Source organism: Necator americanus, chromosome I, assembly GCF_031761385.1.
Source record: "Necator americanus strain Aroian chromosome I, whole genome shotgun sequence".
Classification (NCBI taxonomy): Eukaryota; Metazoa; Nematoda; class Chromadorea; order Rhabditida; family Ancylostomatidae; genus Necator; species Necator americanus.
In genome coordinates, this window is record NC_087371.1 from 3,231,181 (window position 1) to 3,250,961 (window position 19,781).

The 19,781-nt window shown below is 38.3% G+C and overlaps 2 protein-coding genes across 3 annotated transcripts; both read right to left on the reverse strand.

The window, feature by feature from the left end:
- Positions 1-868: 868 nt before the first annotated feature.
- Positions 869-3,482, reverse strand: RB195_004346 (uncharacterized protein; the record flags this gene model as incomplete). The annotated part of the gene is made up of 15 exons (XM_064182150.1): positions 869-971; positions 1,035-1,143; positions 1,271-1,383; positions 1,450-1,574; positions 1,632-1,751; positions 1,813-1,928; positions 1,991-2,112; positions 2,174-2,274; positions 2,341-2,445; positions 2,551-2,654; positions 2,711-2,800; positions 2,859-3,025; positions 3,078-3,190; positions 3,268-3,363; positions 3,429-3,482. The coding sequence occupies 15 exons, from the start codon at positions 3,480-3,482 to the stop codon at positions 869-871; spliced, it is 1,638 nt and encodes a 545-aa protein (XP_064033417.1).
- Positions 3,483-11,999: 8,517 nt separating this feature from the next.
- Positions 12,000-14,182, reverse strand: RB195_004347 (uncharacterized protein; the record flags this gene model as incomplete). 2 transcript variants are annotated; one of them, XM_064182151.1, is made up of 6 exons in its annotated part: positions 12,486-12,545; positions 13,328-13,430; positions 13,588-13,683; positions 13,783-13,905; positions 13,965-14,068; positions 14,135-14,182. In XM_064182151.1, 6 exons carry the CDS (start codon positions 14,180-14,182, stop codon positions 12,486-12,488), a joined length of 534 nt encoding a protein of 177 aa, XP_064033419.1. The 2 variants fall into 2 exon arrangements, with proteins under 2 accessions (XP_064033418.1, XP_064033419.1); XM_064182152.1 differs by lacking the exons at positions 12,486-12,545; positions 13,588-13,683 and adding an exon at positions 12,000-12,101.
- Positions 14,183-19,781: the final 5,599 nt, after the last annotated feature.

Genomic DNA, 19,781 nt, shown 5'->3' on the forward strand with positions numbered 1-19,781 from the left:
GCTTCCTGCTTGATGTTAACGTGGCCTGTGTACTCATTTTTAGGACGTTGAGAAGGTGGACTGGAATGGCCAGCAAAAAAGTGCAGTAACGAATAATAATGTGTCTATGCTACCTTTTTGGGACTTTTTAGAGGGTTGGAAGATGGAAAGGAATGACCAGCAGAAAAAATCCAATAATAAACGCCGCTGCATTCAAAGAGCAACGGTGTAGCTACCGACAACGATCGAAATGGAACCAAACGACCGAGGTGGCTAGATGTATGTAGTACGGGTTTGACTAGCAGTGTTCTCAGTTCGAGCGCAGCATACGCAACTGCACATGAGTTCAGGTCGTCATCACCCATTCTGTGTATGGAATAAAAGATATTTGGGAATTTTCAATACTCCATGAACTTTCAAGGAATCACTAAAGGTAGACGTAGACTGCACTGAAACCCCGATAATAGGGGATTGCCGGGAATCTTATTTGATATTCTCACACACATTTGTAAAATAAAGGGAGCGATCCTTCTCCCTCCCATTTCTAATCCAATCGGGATCATCTCAAGATAGATTCTTATTATAAAAAGGTATTTTCCTGGGTGCTCTAAGTGCTGAGAAAATGGGTGATAAGAATTCTACCTTGCCAAGAGATTAGTGATACTGCTCACAAAAACTGCGAACTTATAAAAGAAACTTGTTGCTTGTTGCTTTGGAATCAGACTGTCCAGCTAGAGATTTGTAACGACTGCATTAAGGATGTAGTCGTCAGGACCTATTTGTTCCTAATGTGTGTTGATAAATGAGCTTGGACTGCTGATACGTCAATTCAAGGACTGTTTTACAGAGCTCGTGCTTGAAACTGTTCATTTGCAGTGATTGTAAGCATCTAGCATAAACCACAAGATTTTTTGCATATTCTTTCTTTCAAGCGTCCTGAATAATGAGGGTCTGTGCAGAAGTTTCTCAGCCTCATCAGTTGGGGACAGAAGCTGAAAAAATGAAGATTATAGAATGCTAAAAATATGGAAGTAGTCGTACAGGAAATTACATACCGTTCATCATCCTTACAATCAGAGCTTGCCTTTGGTTTTTTCGTTGTTTTTGTTGTACTTTCAGTTGTCTTTGGTTGCTTCGTAGTATTTTCCGTTTGATCATCAGGAGCTGAAAGCAACCATCATATAATAAATAATCTTAATTTTCAGCGACGATCTTCTTCCGAGGCAGTTTTGTAAACTAACCAGTTCTACTACATTACATTTTCGCTAACGCAATTATAACAAAATTTTACCGATTCGGTACTTCAGGACAGTTGTGGATGCATAGGCTCGATTGTATGTGATCACAGGGACAATGTGATAGTTCGACACCAAAGTGACCCCCTTATCTTCTGGAGCACAGAACCTAAATTCTCAGCTGAGAAACTATTTTAGTAGCCCTCGTATGCCTTAAAAACTAATGTTTTCTAACCTGTAACCAGTAAGGCGAAGATCTTCATGAGTTTTAATTTCGACTCCAGCATAAGAGCAGCCATCAACAGCAAGCCCTCTTGTGAAACTTTCGATCTTAACATCAATACGAGAATCTTTTGGTGCCTTAAAAATTTAATTTTACTAGGATGCACTCCATTTGACTTGGTAAAATTGGTGAACCTGGATCCAATAGTAGCACTTTGAAAAGTCCTCCCTTATTTGAGTGTTGATGTCGCCAACCGTATCTGTGAGAGTTTGGTAGTCTTTAGTCGCATTTAGTACTTGACCGCATCCAGATGGCTAAATTCTGTTTTTGAAAAACAGCTCTGAGTATGTAGGAGTATTTAAGATGAACAATTACTTTTTGATCACAAAGATCACCGCCGAATCCACTTGGACAAATGCATTTTGTGCAGTCACGAGGATTAGGGAAGCCGTTCATTTGACATTTTGCGGATGTCTCTGGCTTACATTTTTCTGAGATGTAAGATGAATGTGCATGGAGAAAAACTGCATAGATTCACAAACTTGGACCTTACTTAGACATTCGTAGTGTTTGTTCATCATAAGCAACTCGTAGAAGGAAATAAAAGGTGATCCTAAGGTCTGCGAATACAGTTGGTCTTTCGGAACCATCGTTTGCTTTTTGTTGTGAGATGCACTGCAAAAGCAATGGATTTCTTTGAAATTACTACCCTGAACATCAACTTTCAATAACTTACGCTCTATATCCATAGTGCATTATGCTTCCGTAGTCGTACGTAATATCATAGTTGTTATTGGTAGCCGTCGTTTGTTTAGTGAACTGACTTAACCAATCGTTCTGTAATTTTGATTCCTCGAGCTCTGATATGTTTTCTTCATTTGAGAAGTAGCCAGACCCGATTACCTTAATATTTTCTGTGTCCAATCTGATGAAGCTATCGCGATCGTGCCTTGATTGAGTGTGCCAAAATCCAAGAGCATGACCTATTTCGTGAGCAGCTGTGCCAACCTACATTTCCACTCTTAAACTGTTGTGATCTTTTAACTGACTTTCACTGGTGATACGTTAATGCGAAAGTACTTCGGTATCAACCCCTTTTGATCTTATACTTACAGAATCACATCCTTGCCCAAGAGATAGTTCTTGCTGCGGTTTTTGAATTTTACCGACGTATGACCAACAACCGTTTTCAACGAAGACTTGAATTTTGTGTTCAGCTGTAATCTCAGCATCAGATGGCGTCTATTGAGAGATATATTTTTATTTGTCACACCTTTTTGGTTTTTATCTTCGTGGAAGTCAATGCATGTGTAATTTTCCCACTCTTGGGCACCTTTTTTGAAAACGCTTTGAACTTTTGGAGCTGAAAGTCGTCATAAAACGCTCAACATTTGTCCGCCTAAGATTTGTAAATTACTTACTCGCGCTGCTGTGGAAGAAATAGTAGACTCCATCTCGCCATGTTGTATCAGGATATCTAGAGTCGCGGAATGCTTGGCGTTTTCGTCGTTTTCTGTACTCCGTGGCATTACCATTTTTTTCTGCTACTTCTTCTTCGATGTCCTCTTTAATGTCCTCTACTTGACTTCTTTAAAAGTATATATTAGCAAGAATAATGCAAAGCCGAAAGAATACCCAACTCCGTTAGCATCATGTCGCCTTGATACGCTCCCGATGTATGGTCCATCATATTGACTTCCAGAATGTCATCGCCAGAAGAACTAACGTGATCTTGTTTCACATCAATAATATTCTGAAGTTTAGTACAAAGTCGATTGGAAAGAAGGAAGCCAAGAACAGCATTAGCTAATGACATTTTAACTCTGTTACCTTTTCTTGTTTTTTTAATTCTTCTTTTTCGTTTTTGGGCAACTCGAGTACATCTTTTATTTCACTGTCATGTTTTCTTAGCATCTCGTCAATATTCTTAAAAAATAGTCTGAATTTCTTCCTATTTTGACATCACTAAATGCATTTTCTTCTTTTCCTACCTCAGAGACGGTTCTGCTGATGCAGACTAAGAATAAGAGAAGAGTAATCCCCATCCTAAAAAGTATTTAATTCTTAGGAAATTTACACGTTGAGAAGAGATAGCAAGAATTGAAACATTGCAGACAAGTTATAAAATAGAACTGAATTATAGTTCTTGATTTCGCCTGCTTTTATAGTGGTCCTCTTTTATAGCGATCCTGAGTAGTTGAAACAGCTTGGAAAATTACATTAGCCATGCTTATGAACAAACATATACTGATCAATTTGAACTAGTCTGCCTACAACTTATTCCATCCGCAAAGCATTACGTTTCTCTCCACTGTGCAAAATATGTGGGAAACTTCTTTTTTTCTCTGCAGGGAAGGATAATTAGTAGTTCACATTTATACCGATTTAGAATTGTACTAATCCTCTACATACTAAGCACTCTAAGGAACGTGAGGACAACCGGTTGCACAGAAGTAATGCTTCGTAAAAGGAATCTTCATTTTGTATTTTTTTTTTGTTTTCGAGCCCTAAGAAAAACCAATTTTTTGTGCCGTTTCTAAATGTTCAACCTCATTAAAAAAATTTTAACCTTTTCAAAGTGATAAATAACGAGATCTTATGCATTTTATTATTACATGTTAAATATCTGAAGCGAAGCAGGCTGAATACTTCAACCTCTTGCTTACTTCTATTTCAGTGAATAATGTACGTCATTTGTTCTAACTAATTTGTATTCTTTTATCTCAGTGGTAAAAAAGTCGAATTCTCTTACATTTAATTTTATCTTCAGTCGTCGTTATCCACTACTTTTTCCAGCTTCCTGGTAGAGTTTTAGCTTCCCTGTTAAAGGCATCACCCCACGAATCTGAGGTGATACGGATTTCAGGTGGAGTATTCTTATACGGGATAGTAGATTATGGAGAGGGGGTGATTCCGTTCATTTTTTTTCCTAATTGCCGTAAAAAACGGCCCGGAAGTTGCGGCGCCGCGCTGCTGGCGCGCTCCAGTCGAACTCCCTGGTGAAAATAGTGCGCCAAAACGCCTGAAGCCGTATCTTCCGGGCCGTTTTTTTACGGCAATTAGGAAGAAATGGACCGAATCACCCCCTCTCCATAATCTACTATCCCGTATACGAATACTCCACCTGAAATTCGTACCACCTCAGATTTGTGGGGTGATGCCTTTCATAAAATTTCGTTTCCTTCTAGGTTTCATGGTTCTAGGTGAGCTCACAATTCATCGATATTTTTGAAATTTTGACTCCGAATACTATGTCTGGAGAATATAGGGGCTTTGACTGGAGCGGTCCGTTTTAACAGACTTCTTAATTCTTTGAACATAACTTCGAACTGTCGGCCAAGTAGCTTGAAAAGTGTTCGCTAGTTCCTGAACGCTCAGTTTTGTACCAGTTCAGTGATTTTCAAGCATCATTATCAAGCTGAACAAGGCGACCACTTCGATCGCTGCCAGACAAGTCAAAATCTCATCGCTGGGAAATTTTCTAATTTTTTCTAAATTTCCAAGCAAAGGGACTTTTTGACATTCAGACTTACGTCTCCATGCACATCATAAGTTTTATTTGTTTCACCCGTTGCATTAATCTGATCGAAAATGAAACAGCATCCGAGGCAGTAAATGTTCTTCAGCTGCTTGATTGACCAGCATTTTACATCGGTGTAATGAAAACGATTGAATTTACTTCTCACAAAAGTCAAGGAGTTACAATATTGCCATAGAAAACATGTCTTATCTTCACACTGTGAACTATGTACACTGAAGCAAATATTTCACACTAATAACAACTGATTGCCTATCACTCCACGACTGATCACTCCACGAATCTGAGGTGGTACGGATTTCGATTGAAGTATTCGTATACGGGATAGTAGATTATGGACAGGGGGTGGTTCAGTCCATTTCTTCCTAATTGCTGTAAGAAACGGCTCGGAAGATACAGCTTCGGGCGTTCTGGCCCACCATTTTCTACAAGGAGTTCGACTGGAGCGCGCCAGCCTTGTGCGGCGCCGCATCCTCTGGGCCATTTTTTTACGGCAATTAGAAAGAAATGGACGGAATCACCCTCCTCTCCATAATCTACGATCCTGTATACGAATTCTCCAATGAAATCCGTACCACCTCAGATTCGTGGGGTGATGCCTTTAAATGCAAACGCGCCTTTTGCAAATGCTACTCATGTCACGCAGCTCTGCATAGAAACCAACCTTTTTCTTCACTGCCCCGCATGGATCTTCACTGAAAAGTCCACCATAACGACTTTGGTGCTGACAAACACGCCAAAATTTCTGGAAATTTAGCCATATCCTTTTGAATATCAACTAGTTAAATAAGAATTGCTGTAACCTTCTCTCCTGCTCATGTTATCAATTCTTTCAGTACTTTTCGCCCGTCACACATCTCTACGAATCTTTCAACAACTTTCCTATTTCTCGAAATGTTGACAACTCTTAACAACAGTACTTGGACAAGCACTGGAGATCAACGTTTTCCGTCTCTTCACCGGACGAGGCGGCTCTGACAATTAGCGTTTGTACATTTATTACAGCACACATCATCAAGGCAAAAATCTTGAAAAGAACAAAAAACACTGAACGTTTGCTCGCCGTTGTACATCTATCATCTGTAGAAAAAAAAACGAAAGCAATTTATTCTCCAACTTTTATTTTTACACTATTTTTATTGCTGACCATTCCTACCCGTTTTCTCAGCGTGTTTCAATGGACCTTATTTTATTTTAATGATTCCAACAAACAAACGGTAACAAACAGTAACAATAAGAACAAGCAATCAATAATGATCAATTAATCCCGAGCTCAATCTCTTTAATTGTAAATTATTTAAAACTGTCCGTATCCATGATCGTTATTGATCCAGTTTCCTTGATTTCTTCATGTATCAATGGACCACAAATTAAAACCCTTTTCTCATTTTTTTAGGATTGGGGTGCTGATGAGGGGTTAAAGCATCAAAGACCTGACGTTCATGTCATATGCTCAGCAGAAAATGTAAACTGATAGTACATTCAACATCTGCGCTAACCATTTCTGTGTGAGCAGAACAAACGGATGATCCAGCCATATTGAATAGAGTCCACGCCATGTGATTGTCAAAAAGTTTCGAGAAGCATCTATCTAGTATAGCAATGGGATTCTATAAGAAGTCGCTTAAAAATTTGCACCGCAAAAAATAAAATTAGTATTTTGTTTTGCAGAAATCACTCTAAATCCACTAACGATATGTATGTGATCAATCTGAGAATAGATGTCGATATGTCGATTATCTATTCTCAGATTGATTACATGCATCTGCGATTGTTGCCGCTTTTACGATTGTTTTGTTTTCTCCTCGGCTGCGAATCGTTTTGAGAATTTTCGTCTACCAATTTTAAATCTATTGTTCGAGCAGGACAAATTTCCTGCTAGAACCGAATTTCCCGTAAAAGAGAAGCAGCAGAGGATTCGATCACTTCAGTGAATGCAGTTAATGAGGACTCCTGACTTTCAGGCAGTGTCGTGATGAAGAGACAGTGATCACTTGGTAGGAACTGAGTTTGATGTTCAGGGCAGTAAATTCCACAAGATCAATAAAAGATTCCTTTCCCTTTTTCTTTTTTTTTGCCTCCTTCGTTCATTATTTCATGTTCTTTCTTCAATTCCTTCTACTTCTCGAATCGTCCACAGCAGAATTTAACCACCGCTGTTCAGATCCTTCTTGTATCGCCGGCAGATGTCTGCAGACCGACGCATTGATATTTTGCAGCAGCTTTTTCATGATCGATACCTTATTACAAAGAAATCTAAGGTACACCATATTGAATTATATTATTTCACTCCCTAGTGAATTACGGCTTTGCGAAGGTATGGAACCCCAACATTACTAAATTTTGTCAGTACTTACAATACATTCCGTTGAGCAATCAGCAATTGCAGCCACCAACAAGAACCTAAGTGAGGCGCAAATGAGGTGTCTAACAGCCGCTAAAAATATTGTGGATCTCAACGATTCATTTACAAAAAAAAACTAGTAGAAAAACTATCAATACTTCTAATGTTTCTTAAGATAAACAAAAATTAAATCTTCCTTAAATTCACATATAGTTTTTTCAAGCCAACATCCATGTTAAAGAACAGAAAGCCCTGAGATAAACAAAAGATTCATTATGCGGAATAGTACACAATGAACAGAGAAGAAAGACGAAGAGAAAAGAGAACACAATGCGATATTCCAGATTCCTTCCAGATCTATTCCACCAGAACTCATTGATGGCTGTAGAAAAAGCGGTATCACTGATAGTGTTCAGTCTATTACACCAAAGTAACAAGAAGCGACTTCATAGTTAGAGAAAGAAAGTTAGATATGCACTTTCAAAACTGGTGGAAAATGAGCTAGGAGCAGGTGTCAACTCTAAAACTACGTTGTCTCCAGAAACTCAGCAAATACGCCACGGTGGAGCAGCATCGGCCGCCGACAACCAAAAACTCACTTCCGAGCTCGCAAGGCTTTGCAGAGAGACGATAAAGGAAGTCTTTAGAAAGAGAAAAGCAGAAGTGTGGGGTGAAGCTGCAGAGGCGAGAAAGACCACCCGCCATGTCCGTCGAGACTTCGCCAATCGTAGGACGAAAATGACTGCTCTCCGAAACCCGAATGGAGTAACGACTGCATCGAGAAGGGAGAAAGTCGTCCACGACTCCTACTCTGATCTCTTCGACAACCGAGTCCACTTGTCTCCTTACTATTTAAGAGAAGATAGGCATGTCATTCCAGAGTTTTTTGGAAGAAAGGATAAGGCATTGGTCCCGATAGAAGGAGATCCGAACATATAGATAATCTTCCGAATCCAGAACCGTGTTGCTGCTTGAGAACGAAGATGTCCACCTGATCTTGACAACTATCGGTCCAATCTGGTTCCGTAATCTACAAGCTTTCTAGAAGAGTGATTCCAAAAGGAGTGGCATATGTGGAATAGCTAAGCGATCGTGCAAGGTTTCGAAAAGGATTCAACACGACTGACCACATTCACACTGTTTCGGAACAAACACGAGAATATGACGATACCAAAACATGACGGCACACCAAGAAGGAGAGAAAGGAACTGGACTTCGAGTACTGGGAGACAGGTCTTATATGCTGTGGCTGGCGCGCGAAAGATATCGTAATAATTTGCCATTGGCAACTTTTCCCGCGCTCTGCGCGCTGGATGGGAATGTCGTCTTTGGCACGACAAGCATCTAGTATGGCAATGAGGTTCTGTAAGAAATAAATTATTAAGTGCTGTCAAGAAAAGTAAAGCTTATGTTTTGTTTGCTTACTTTTTCTGCAGAGATCACTCTCAACCTCAAAATCCATTGTCGATCTCTCTATGATCAACATGAAGAGATGATCGAGTCCTCAGTTCTCTCATCATTTTGAAACTGTCCCTTTCAGTTGTAACAGCTAAGATTCGCCGTTTCTATGCTGATTTCGCTTCGCCCTCGATCGTGAATATTGTTGGGCTTGGAAACTCATGTTCAGTTTTTTGCACACATAATAAGGAACAGTTTGACATGTTCCATTTTCTGTTCGGCCTACGGAAACTGAAATCCTCCGCACTGTATTTATGATACTATGGTTATGCGACCGATACCGAAAGATAAATCAACTACAAAATACCGACATTTCAAGAAGAGATGATGCTGTACAGCATACCTTCGATCTGTCACCACTGATAACACCACTGCACTGTAAGGAAATGACCATTACCTCAATTTCAAAATGTTTAAAATATTCACAATCATTGTCAGAAATATTTTGGTTTTCCATCTGGGAATAATAAAAAAATTGTAAAGATCTCGAGAATGGAATATATGGATTTCGTATTTTCGTGTAGAATATTTCTTATAAACAGGACTTTTCACACCTATAAGCCATTTCTGTCAGGGTAAGTGCTGGCAAAATTTCTATTAATGGAAATGCAGTAGATCATTTCTCAATAAATGTCCTCAATGGAGATCCGCTCCTCACTATTTCTCACTACAGTGGATTTGCACACAAGCCTGTTTTTCTGCAGTTTCTTCCCCACTGCTAAGACTATAAACCATAGATGAATGCAGCGCACCTTTTCTTCTCTTCGTCTCTCTTTTCTTTACTTCTCTTCACTTCCTGTTCTCTTCCCAGCTCTCCCCTTTCCTTATTTCTCTTTCGAGGAACAAAAAAAAACCGTTTGATACGGAACTCGTTAATCATGAGGAACAATGATTATTTGTTAAAAAGACATGGAGCTTACCGAACAAGTCCCGCGTGATAACGGAAGCAATTTAGCATAGAGATCAAATCCCTGAGTCAAAGGTATAAAGTGCATAATGCATAATTGTACCTCAAAGTCTGTTGTATCCTCTAAATTTTTGTGATATCAGAAGAAAAATTATAAAATCTATTTTTTTATTGATTTGCTTGAGCTGTAGCCAAGATTTGTATTGATATTTCTCAACAGCTAACGTTTCGGCGTTTCCGCCTGAAAAATCTATGCTTTCTTCTCTGAATAGGTGTTCTTACTAGTGGTGGCGGAGAGTCTTATGATCAAAAAAAGTGGCCCAAAAGGTTAACTTTGTTCTTTTTTGGTTCTCAGTGAATAATTTTTGTCAAAACCATCGCTGTTGCGTATAATTTGAAATACCAGATTGCGGACTACGGGTTTGTGGGAGAACGTTGCGCCCTTCCGGAATGAACACCCAGAGCGACGTACCGGGATAGAAAGATGTATGAGGCAGTCCTAGCACAACAGAAACAGGAATCCCGTCCCCGGGGTGACGTTGTCCCTACCTTGGACGTCCCAGGGTAGGGACAATGTCACTTTTGGGTCGTGGTTGGCTCGTACCCGTCCCCAGGGAAAGTGCTACGCATCCTCGCAAGAAACCTCTAACTCTCTAACTGAGGAAGATCCGTGGTTAATCCATATATCTGCAGGAAAAAACAAAATATTGAACAGACTTGCTTTCGTTTATCGTTGTTTTTATCGTATATCGTTTATCGTTTTATTCTTAGTAAATTCCTACACATTTTCTCAACGTACCATATTTTATTTCAATGAAGCAATGAAAACAAACAGTTAGTAATAATTAGTTAATTTTGCGCCCAATTTCTTCTGGAGCAGTTCGTATCCGTGATCATTATTGATCCAAGTGCCTCGATTTCTTCACGTTTCAAAGGACCACATATTCGAACTTTTCCTCGCATCGTTCTTTGCATCGCTGCGGCAGACGGCTGAAAACGAGAAACACCTGACGTTAAAGACGTCACTTTCACAGAAAAAGTTAATATTTGCCGAATTTTCCACATCTGAACTAGCAAAATACGTAGCATATTTATGTCTAAACGGAACTAACCGATGATCCAGTCAGTAGATGAAAAAAATTGATTGGAATTGACGCAGGGTGATTGTCCAGAGATTTCGAGAAGCATCGCTTGCAAACAGCATCAAATATCGCAGTGAGGTTCTACATGAGGTTGGTTAAAAAATCTTCTCCAAAAAAAACGAAATTAATATTTTTATTTTACAGAAATCACTATCCACTTCTACATCCACTAACAATATTTATGTGATTAACACGGGAAGATTGTTGAGAGCTCAGTTCCGAACAAAGTTTAAAACTTTTTATTCACATATTTGTAACTTTTACGATCCGAGTCTTTTTCCCTGTTTTCTTTACTTCTCTAACATTGCTGAAAGTTTATTTTCAGTTTATTTTATACCTACTCATGACAGCTTATGTAGATTTCAGTTTCTGTTTGATCCTAGCTGTAGTGAACGGAGACTTATTTTCTACCAAACTGTCACCACAATTAACACAACTATACATTGTTAAAGTACAGAAATGGTCATCCCCTCAACTTCAAACTGTTTGAAATGTTTCGAATCAATTGTGAACAGAGGTAAACGAGCGAATTCCCGTTAGAGAAGAATTTAAGAAAAATCCGATGGTAATACAATAGCTAGGCGGAATTCTGCTTGGTTTCATGCTCTTTTCATGTTCACCCTTATGAATTTTCCATCTTTATCCTCTAATGGCGGTGGTTAGCCGCTCAAGGATAGCAAAGTTAATGAGCCATTCCGCTTTGGGTCCCGCCACCTGTTCGCTTGGGGCTTCTGACCGATTCTTTCCTTGTGGGTTAAAGCCAGTGCGTCACGAAATTGTCACAGTACGAGCATGCCAGGAAAGTCGTAGAGTTAGGGTTGTAGATTACAGAACCCAGCGTGGCTCCATTTATCCTCTTCTAATCTTCGTTAAAAAAACGGTGAAGACAGCAGGGGGAAAAACGGTGTGGAGGACACCGCTTTTTCCTACGAGGTACGTTAGAGCGCTCCCTCCTCCCCTGCCTACGCGCCACCCTCACGAGCGAGTGGTCGGAGATTAATTATGCTTTCTTACCACCCTATTCAAGTAAAACCAATGAATAAGCTATTGAGAAGGCCGGAGCGCGAACAAGAAGGTGTGTTCTAAAGTAGCTCGTAGGAAAAAACTCCATTCACACGCTATTTTTTACGACGATGAGGGAAAGTTGAGCGTAGCCACGCTTGGTTCCGTAGCCTACAACCCGAACACCACGCGTTCCCCGGAGATTTCCGTACTGAGCCACTGTCCGCCTTCAAGTCGAACACCTAATAATACCCGTTGTTCTACCGTAGCGTTCTGGATTTGGGGAAAGGATCTCGCGTGAGGGTTTCTTACCTTCCATAGCAGGAGAATAACCTGTCATCCTACCACATGAGGCGCTCTGAAGGGCCAACCTTGCTGTATGAGAACTTAGCTGAAATTCTATTGAGCTTTGTTTCTTAAGATTTCTGGTTTATGGCGTATCTATTGGTGTTTTTAAACAAATAAATGAAGTGAATAGTATCAGTAATCTCTAGGCCCTCTCTTCTTGAAACCTCGGCATTTGATAGTGTATTAATGTTTTCTTGTTTTGCCAACGTGGTTTAGGTGAAACTTTTTTGTTGGCCTGACGTTTCGACAAACTCGTCTTTTTCAAAGGCCTGAAAATGATTCGAGGTCTTTGATACTATGCATATCAGATCAAACTCCTCCTCTCTCCTCGCCAATCCTCGATATTGTTCCAAGTACACCACGCAAGACCTTAAAGGAAAAACAACTGACCAGTTTCACCGACTAGCGGGGCTGGTAAACCACAGCATTCCTAACGATTGTCACCAAGGCGAATGAGATCTACGCATTGTGCAGTATCCTTAAGTACTGGTGTCTGGATAGCGTTAAGGAACTGCATGTGGGGCAATCTTATAGCTCACAGAGTGTTACGAACGGCAAGAGGTCATTGGTAATTGATAAGCACTCATTTTTGTTATTCGTGGACGGATTCTTGACGGAAATCCAGAATGCTTCCAATGCTTAAACCTCGTTGGCATAACAAGAAAACATAAATAGTATCAGTATTTTTATGCAGAACATTTGTGATAAGTAGGATTTTCCCCAATTCAGCTGCTCTCACCAAAAAAGATGTCGGCGAAATCTCCAATAAACTAGAATGAAGGAGATTTCAATGAATGCCCACAGTGGAAATTCGTCCATGATTTCCAGGTTTCACAATAAGAAACAGTGATCGGCTCTCCTTCAGTTAGAATTGAATTGGATCTCTGGGTGCGTGGAATTCTACATAAACCTTTTTTCCTAGGTGAGTAAAAAGTTAGGAGACTATAGACGTAGCGTATAAGGTAAAGAGACTACAAGATAAAAGCTCCGATGAATACAGAGAGCCTTTCTCTTTCATCCCCTCTATCGTCATTTCTCACTCTCTCTCTCCCTTTCTTTCCATCCTCTCTCCAGGTTCTCCTCACCCTTCCCCTCCGCCTCCCCTTACCGTCTCTTCTACGACTATCAACCACAGTGTTTGATCCACAAACCTTTTCAGATTTCATTCCTGTATCGTCCACGGATCTCTGCAAGTCGACGCTTTGATATTTTGCAGCAATTCTTCCATGATCGACACCTTCCTTATAAGCAAACCTAAGTCAAATCATATCAAATTTTAATCATTTTCCAGCGACTTTTGGATCCTCAAAAGCTTGAATATTTCTTTAAAGCAACAAAAAAGCGGTTGGATGTGGAAATCGCCAATTATTCGTAAAAAATAACTGTTCAATATAGACGATTTAAAGTGTACCGAACAAGTCCTGCGTGATAATGGAAGAAAACAGCGCCAGCATAAAGACCAAGCCCAAGAGCCAACAGTATAAAGAGCATGGTGCATAATCGTCTTCTAAATAACTTTAGGAAAAATAAATAATTTTTTCTAAGTTCCCTCCTTATTCCGCCCAATTTTAATGAGACTAGAAGAAAAATCCTCTGGAAAAAAAACCTAGTCTTCTTCTCTGCGTTCCCCTGATCCGGAAGAGTAGGCGTAGGTGTTCTCGCAAGTGGTGACGGAGATAGTCTTATAATTGAAAGTGGCCCAAACGATGAACTTCGTTCTTTTTTTGGTCTTTAATAAAAAAATTTTGTTTTTTTTTAAAGAAACATTCATACATGAACTGTTCTCACCTATCAAATCTTCCACCTTCCATCGGTACCCAACCACTATTACTAATATCTTGTTCTTTATTTGGAGGAGCTGTTGGAGTGGTCAGAGGGCTTGACACCACAACCTGTAGAATCCGAAAAATTATTCCATTTCTCAAGTGATTTATTCGACAGAGGAAAATTCGGCTCACCTTTGGGATCTCTTTTGCATCTTCGTTCGTTTTTGTGAAAACTGTCATCTATAGGTAACTGCTTTTCTGCTTGTCCGGATAGGTCAATGCCGTTAGATCTGGGAAAGTTTGCCTCCATAAGGGAAATCGTAAGGAATATTTTTTACGAGAATTTTATGCTTAGGTTTTTACTCCACTAAAAGAACGAGAAATTCATGGACGCAAAGACATGAACGCAAAGAAACCACAGTGGCCTTCCTACAATCATTTTAATTCTACGAGGAGGATCATTATGGTATCCAGACATTTTATAGATAAATTTCTGTTAATATCCAAAAAAACGTGATTTCCTCCAGAAGAAGGTCTTTTTTCGTTTTTTCTTCGCACTTTGTCCATTTCCTTTACATTTCCTCGGTCTGTTCATTCTGTCGTTTCTGTTCATTGGTTTCTGGAACTTTTAACGGGGGTTTTCACATTTTTGGCTTCATGCCTTAGCATATCGCGTTATCAGCAAGCAAGCGATTGAACCCTATTGCTGTCCTGTGGTGTTTGTTTGGCCTTTTTAGTCCTTATCAATGGTGAAAGTCAAATTTAGGCAATAAATTGCAGCATGGAACCCTATGAAGTTGTTTACCTACATACATCTTTCTTCACGCAGATTTTGTGAGCATATGCACTACCATTTGCTGGAAAAATCGTCACTTGGATCACGGGAAAAGGATAAATGGAATATAGAGAAGGAAAAATGCACGACTAAATTCTTTTAAAAATGAATGGTTAAAGAAGAATTTTCTTTAAAATGAATGGTTCTTCCTCTTTTGGCAATTTTAAGGGAAGTAATGATGTCAACCACAACAATCGCAATGTCCTCAGACATAATGAGGATTTTGAGGGCATGGATGAAAACATGTACGACTTTTTTTCCCAAAAAAACTCCCTCAAATTACTATGTCAGCTATGTTTCTGCTAAGGAAAACAAGGTTCATAAAATTTTCACGAGTTTATAAATTTTGCGAAAGCTTCTCCGGCACCACCCCAACAAAACGAAGCAAGTATTTAAAATCAATAAAAGTCGAAATTTGATAAAAATTGATAAAACTGATAAAACTAACTAGTAAAACGAAAATTGATAAAATGTCCACGGAGTCGCATGAATTTTTCTCTCAAAGATTTGCGGGGTCGAGTGGTCAGCGGACTTGGTAAAAATGTTTACAGAATAGATACCATGTAATGGTAATAAATCTTTCTTCCTTTCCTTATTTTTCCTTGATAATTAGGCTTATTGACGGTCCCATTCAAATGCTTAAATCCAGAGTTCCAGAATGGATAGACGAGTGTTCGTGAGCACCCTTTATCAAGAGTAGATTCAACGACAAATATGGGCAGTGATCTTAATTGTCCAACATTTTTTAAAAAACATATTTTTGCCCATTGGACTGGTGATAGAAGTAAATTTATTACAGCAATTAAACAAGCAATAAATCGAAATGTGATCTAGAGAAAAAAAAATCCCTTGAGAGGTGAAAAAAGCAGGTCCTTAATTATGGTCATATAATTATAATGGCTAGCTCCGTTCATTCCAAAAAAAAAACTATTCTGAAGAATTTTACAAATCTTACACCATATTTTCAAATCACATAGAATCACTTGAGATTTGAAGGTCAGGTGAAACGTTGACGCATTTTTGTAAACGGTCATATTTTGTGTGTGTGTTTGGGGCCCAAATACCGTATCCAGTGTCATTTGCTACAGAATCAAGGCGCTCAAACGAATAAGTGAGCGTAGATTAGATATATTGTAATCCTATGAAAAAATCTATCCGACGTTAAATGAGTCATAACCACAATGGAAATACTTATTCACCTGTTCCGGGAGTTGGAGACGTTTAGTCAATAAACGGATCGGTCGAAAAAAAGGAAAAGTGGCCTCGCGTGGAGTTTGCAGTCAGTAAATCAAATAAATGATACTAAGTATAGTATTGTTGGTACGAAAAGAAAAACAAATTGCGCCAATTGTTTCATTTCCATTTTATTTATCCTCCAAAGAACAAATATAATCAAATATAGGGGCTCAGATTGATTTCTATGTTTAGATTTTCGCTGACATCATAAACTGGAAGTAAAAATATACAGGGGAAATGATTTTGTGGACATAAAAATAGGGTAACAAGCAGCAGTGTAAATATGTAAAATTTTGCAACTTAATTGGACTGTGATATCTCCCTTTTGTGTATTCGTGTATGATAAGGGACTGTAAAATTTCTATACATGAATAGTAGCAGGATACTAGTAATTATACTAGTAATTAGTACTGCTGGTACTAACCTGGATCTCCGGTAACTTTGGCGGAAAAAACCAAAACAACTTGATTTTCCGAGTTCACAAGAAAAAAGGGTTCTAGAATTAAAAAAGAAAATTCTAGTTTTTAAACAGGAAGAAATTTGAAAAACTTGCTGAAGATGGTTTAGAAAGGTCGATGTGTGCAACAAAAAGAAAATTCTTCGGAAAAATTAAGAGCTTAACTTGAATAAGACATAAATAATATTAAAAACGGAACTAAAGTAATTGTGCAAAAAAAACGAATTATAAATTTTTAAATAAAAATTACTACAGGACACAAAGGACCACTACAAGGACATCTATCATATAATTTTTTAGAACTTGTACCTACCTAGTCTAATCCTGAATCCTTTTTTTTGCCCTAATCACCTGTACTGTGTCGGGTATAGCGCAGTCAGTAAGAGGTTCCGCTGTCTACAGAATCAGTCGGAAGTTCGAGTCCGCTCCGGTGCTCAACGGCCTTTCAGCCCTCCTCCGGAGTCAATAAATTGGTACATCCTGACGCTTTATTCTCTATACTTTCTAATCACCTGTGCTATGTTCATTTATGGTAATTAGTGATGAATCCTGTACTTTCTCTGAATGGAGGAATGGAGCGACAAAATCTGAGAAAACAGCTGTCTATTTATGCTACAATAATTTATTTACTTAATTTTTTTATTCTGTTATACAGGTAAGTTTTGTGCAACTACACAAAAAACGTCTAATTCACTACGAGCTCACCTCTGCGATGACCGAGATTACCGTAGCGACGGACGTCGAAGTCAATCTCGAACAATACAAATACCCGGAAGTTCGGCTTCGGTATTTGTCGATACGCTTTTCGCGTCCACACGTCGCTCCCGAAAAGCTCCTTTAATTTCCGCTTATTGGATCTTAAGAGTGATCGGCTGCTTTCCATAGAAAAACTAGTGGAAATATATGAAATGTGACATGAAATTTTTCCAGAGATGTAAAATTGGAGTGTAATCTAACAAAAGTGGTGTTCTCGGAAGATTCTCAATGGGAAAAATTTAAAATTTGCAAGGAAACAAAAAATGAACAGCAATGTGAGCGATTATTCCATATTAAAAATTGTGCTTGAAACTATTTACTTAATGCTCTAAATATATTGTTCCAATAGGAATTTTTCACTTACGACAAAGAAAAGAATGAAAAATTCCAAAACAATTCATTCAATAAAAAAACAAATATTTCATATTATATTAAAAATAAAAAACAATATTAATAATTTCGACTAAAAAAATGGATTCAGAAAAAGTTTACCAGGCTCGTATTTTTAATTCTACCTATTTTTTTGCTTGGAAAATATTGTGATTAAGTTCAGTTCTACCCCCTGGTTTGTGATTGGAGGATATAAAAACTAAATTACCTCAAGAAGATAAGACAAATTACCTCGAAATTAAAAAAAAAAACGAAATTTAAAAATAATTTCATTCGACAATAGAAGAATTTATTTGTTTCGTTAACAGCTAACAAAGAACAATGGATCGTGTAACTTTAAAAGTGAACAAATGCTTCCATGATTTTTGAGGAACTGTAATGAGAGTACAAAAGTTTTCCCTACAAGAAAAATTCAAATGATAATTAATTCATTTAAAATATGAAAGAAGTGCCTAAGTTTGACCTGATTAGAATTATTATGCGAAGAATAATTGTGAGAAAAAAGCATCAGGCTTGCAAAATAAATTATCCGTAAAAGAAAAAAATCACTTCAAAATTAGTACACTTTCGGAAAAATCATAATATAGGAGCGAAGCAGAGCTGAAAATGACTGCAGCAGCAAACCGTATGCGGGTAAACACCACACGAGGTGCTGTGAGGGTTTTGGTCAGCAATGCCGTACTAAACAAATAAAGAGTGGACACGAGTCCTAGTCGCGCAGTAAAAAAAAATTCGTCCGCAACCAAAAAAAAAGTGTTCACGCAGTGAACGTTTCAACGGAGCGGCAGGAAAATCATCGATTCATTGATTGTAGTCACCTTTTATTATTTATATGGATCAGCAGTTTATCGAATTTTTTTGTTTCCACGTCGGACACACGCTAAATCCCAACGATTCAACTATGATCTGCGATTTCGATATAGGAACAGGGGATCGGATATAGGCTGGATTAATTCCGTCATTAATAATAAATTTTATTTTATTAATTCAACAGGTCCCTGCTGGCTGAATATGGGTTTGAGAACATCTCCGAAAGTTTCTGGATGGTTTTTACCGGAAAATACGGATCAAAGCAAGTTTTTCCCATTTTTGTCCTACTCAACTGGTTTTTCTGGGCACCTCCAGTTTTGTCTTCTTCACCTTCATAAATTCCCGGAATAAGAAACTCCTTCTAGTGAATTATTCGTATTCCACAAATCAATAGAGTGCTAGAAATAATAGATAAAAGTAAAACTTTTATCTAAAGGACGAAAATAACAGTCGACGAAAATAAAAATAAATAGTAAGTAAAAATAAAAGTGAAAAATAAAAAATAAAAGTCTGAGGAAATTTCGAAAGGCCGTGAGAATTGAACGTCTACCAGAAAAAAATGGAAGAGGATCGTAGAAAATAAACAGAATAAATTTTAAACTTTAAAAAGTTTTACTTATCTCAATGTTAAGAAATAAAGTTATACGTATGGTCTAGAGTACATGTATATTAGGAAATTTGTGGATTGATCCAGTAAAACTCGAAAATTTCCTTGTTAACCACGGATAAGGCCATTCTGTCCCACAGCTGTGAACGACGACAATTTTTTTATAAAGAACACTACAATGAAAATAGAATAAAATTAACAGATTGGAACTCATGGATGAATTTCGAGGTGCTGGATACTTTTTGATGGATAAACTCAAAGTTTAATTCTAAATGTATGTTAGCAACTAAGGTGAAAAGTAATTTTTCCCTTATGTTAACTTTAGTCAAAAGAGACGTCTATCGAATTGGAATAGGATGCTCTCGAATTACCTGGATGAATTTAGAAAGAATTACCTCTGAAAACTCGGGATTTTTCAACGTAAACAGATAATATTTCATTATTTTATTTGATTTCATTGTAAGACCACATTAATGAAAGAATTGTGGATTTTTTCTGGATGCCGGATACTGCAGAAGAAGTGGATTCAGCCACATGTCGTTACTTCTTCAAACCCTTTTCTGGATAATAGTTCGTTTTGCCGAGAATGGCGGGCGAGCGAGCGAATGTAGCACAGTCGATAAGAGCGCAGCGCTGTGCTTGTACCGTCGATCGATGGTTCGAGACCGCGCTGGCGCCAACCAAGACTTTCATCTCTTGTCTGTTTGTCTAGGATGGTCATGAAAGATTTATTAATTAAGAACGAGAT